A 1,911-nucleotide genomic window follows, 5' to 3' on the forward strand; every position below is an offset into this window, starting at 1 on the left:
TTATTAACTTGATGTATTTTTCAGAGTTTAATTTTATTAATAATTCATTAAATAATTTCATCTTACTTGTGACGAACTTGCTCAAAAAATTCAATTTTACACTTGTACATATGGATATATGCGTATTTTACAAGACAAAATTTTTCAAGATCTACCATATTAATCAAAGAAAATCTAAAGGGACTATAATTTAATGGAAAATTACTGTAAAAAAGAGCGCCCCTAGTATTTTCACGAAATTTAACAATTGTCAATTACTAATTAAACAATACCAAAATTTTATGATTATCATAATTAAGATAATCTGAATTTGATAAAAATAATTAACAGTGTAAAATTGAAAAGTACTTATGAAATTGCGAAAAATTATTTAGATATGATGTAAGATGATACAGAGTGTTTAAGATGTGAACAGAGTTTAACTTAACAAATTGACTTCTTTAGTGTTCGAAATACCCCAATGGAAAATCAAAGTTTAACGATATTGCGTGCATTTTATAATTTGAAAAATAAACGTTTATAAAGTTTAGAGAGTTGGAAAAAATATGAGCAGTAAAATAATGCTATCACAAAGCAGTTATTTTTTTGATCCATATTTTTTTGAAATCACCTTGTAAAATAATAAGAAAAAAAATGATTTTCATAGAATTTGACTGTAATCTTAATTTACAATTAGCACAAATTAAATATTTTTCTTTAAGTTGATATAAAACGGCGTATGCAATAATATTTTGAGCACAGTATCTTTTTTCTTAGTGACTAAGAAACGAACGAATTATGTCTGGTAAGAAAATTAATTTCTTAAATAAAATTATAATAAATAATGATGAAAAATAAATAACCTTGATATTAAATTTTAAAAACAGATACGACAGTCATTATAATTAGCGCTTTGTTATTGATATCGTGGGCCACGTGGTGTCAAGCACAACAATGTGATCCTAATATGTCTCACAGTACACATCCTATGCCAAATAAAAATCCTTTAATGTTTTATATATGCGTAAATACGGATACTCCTTTTGTTATAAAATGTCCAAAAGATTCTGGTTTTGTATCCACAGCTACTGTTCATGGTTGCATAAGTTTTAAGGACTGGCCTAATGCTCCAAAAGATAGAATACCAAGCTGCTCATTGGGTAATCATCAACGTCTTTATAGGCATATAAATCCATCATTATATTTTGCATGTAAGGATGTCGATATGCCTATTCTTTTAAAATGTAATGATGGACAAGGTTTCACATACACACATAACAGAGTGGGATGCGTTGATTGGGTTAATTGGAAATTGGAAGATCAAGTAAATGATGAATAAAATATGTGAAAATATATAAAATGGCTAAAACTAAGTGTTCTATTTCTAAGTAAATCAGTTGTCCTACAAAAAAAAAAAAAAACAAAATGTAATTTTTAAATAATATGTAAAGTAGAATTTGCTCTCAATGTGAAATTATTTTGTGAATCATACAATGTTGTTAAATAATAGGAGAATGTTTGCAATATCAACATACATATATAGGATTCTGATGTATTATATTATATATAAAATTAGGGTTTATCAATTTGCTGCTATATACTATATTATAATAAAGTTGTTTAACTTAATTGTGTATTGGTTATCAGTAATTAGTTGCGGATAATGAAGTGCTTCTTGCTATTGAACTAAAAATCATGTTGTATACAAGACTTACAATTTAATGATGATTTATTTGAAATTACTGAATGGTGTAGAAAACGTACGTATAAACTAAACCACGGTAATTTCTTCACGCTTCTGTCGTACTCATAGATCACTCAAGAAGAATGCGGTATACAATATCCCTGAAAAATTTAAATTTCTCTACTATGGCTCAGTGATATGCCTACGTCATCTATTTTTTGTGAAGTCGTATAAAAAAATTTTCTCGT

At 26.8% G+C, this 1,911-nt stretch overlaps 1 protein-coding gene across 1 annotated transcript; it reads left to right on the top strand.

The window, feature by feature from the left end:
- Positions 1-777: 777 nt before the first annotated feature.
- Positions 778-1,318, top strand: LOC129614414 (uncharacterized). The gene is made up of 2 exons (XM_055529003.1): positions 778-784; positions 867-1,318. The coding sequence occupies exons 1-2, from the start codon at positions 778-780 to the stop codon at positions 1,316-1,318; spliced, it is 459 nt and encodes a 152-aa protein (XP_055384978.1).
- Positions 1,319-1,911: the final 593 nt, after the last annotated feature.

This window comes from Condylostylus longicornis, unplaced genomic scaffold (genome assembly GCF_029603195.1).
Source record: "Condylostylus longicornis isolate FDR11 unplaced genomic scaffold, ASM2960319v2 ptg000107l, whole genome shotgun sequence".
Classification (NCBI taxonomy): domain Eukaryota; kingdom Metazoa; phylum Arthropoda; class Insecta; order Diptera; family Dolichopodidae; genus Condylostylus; species Condylostylus longicornis.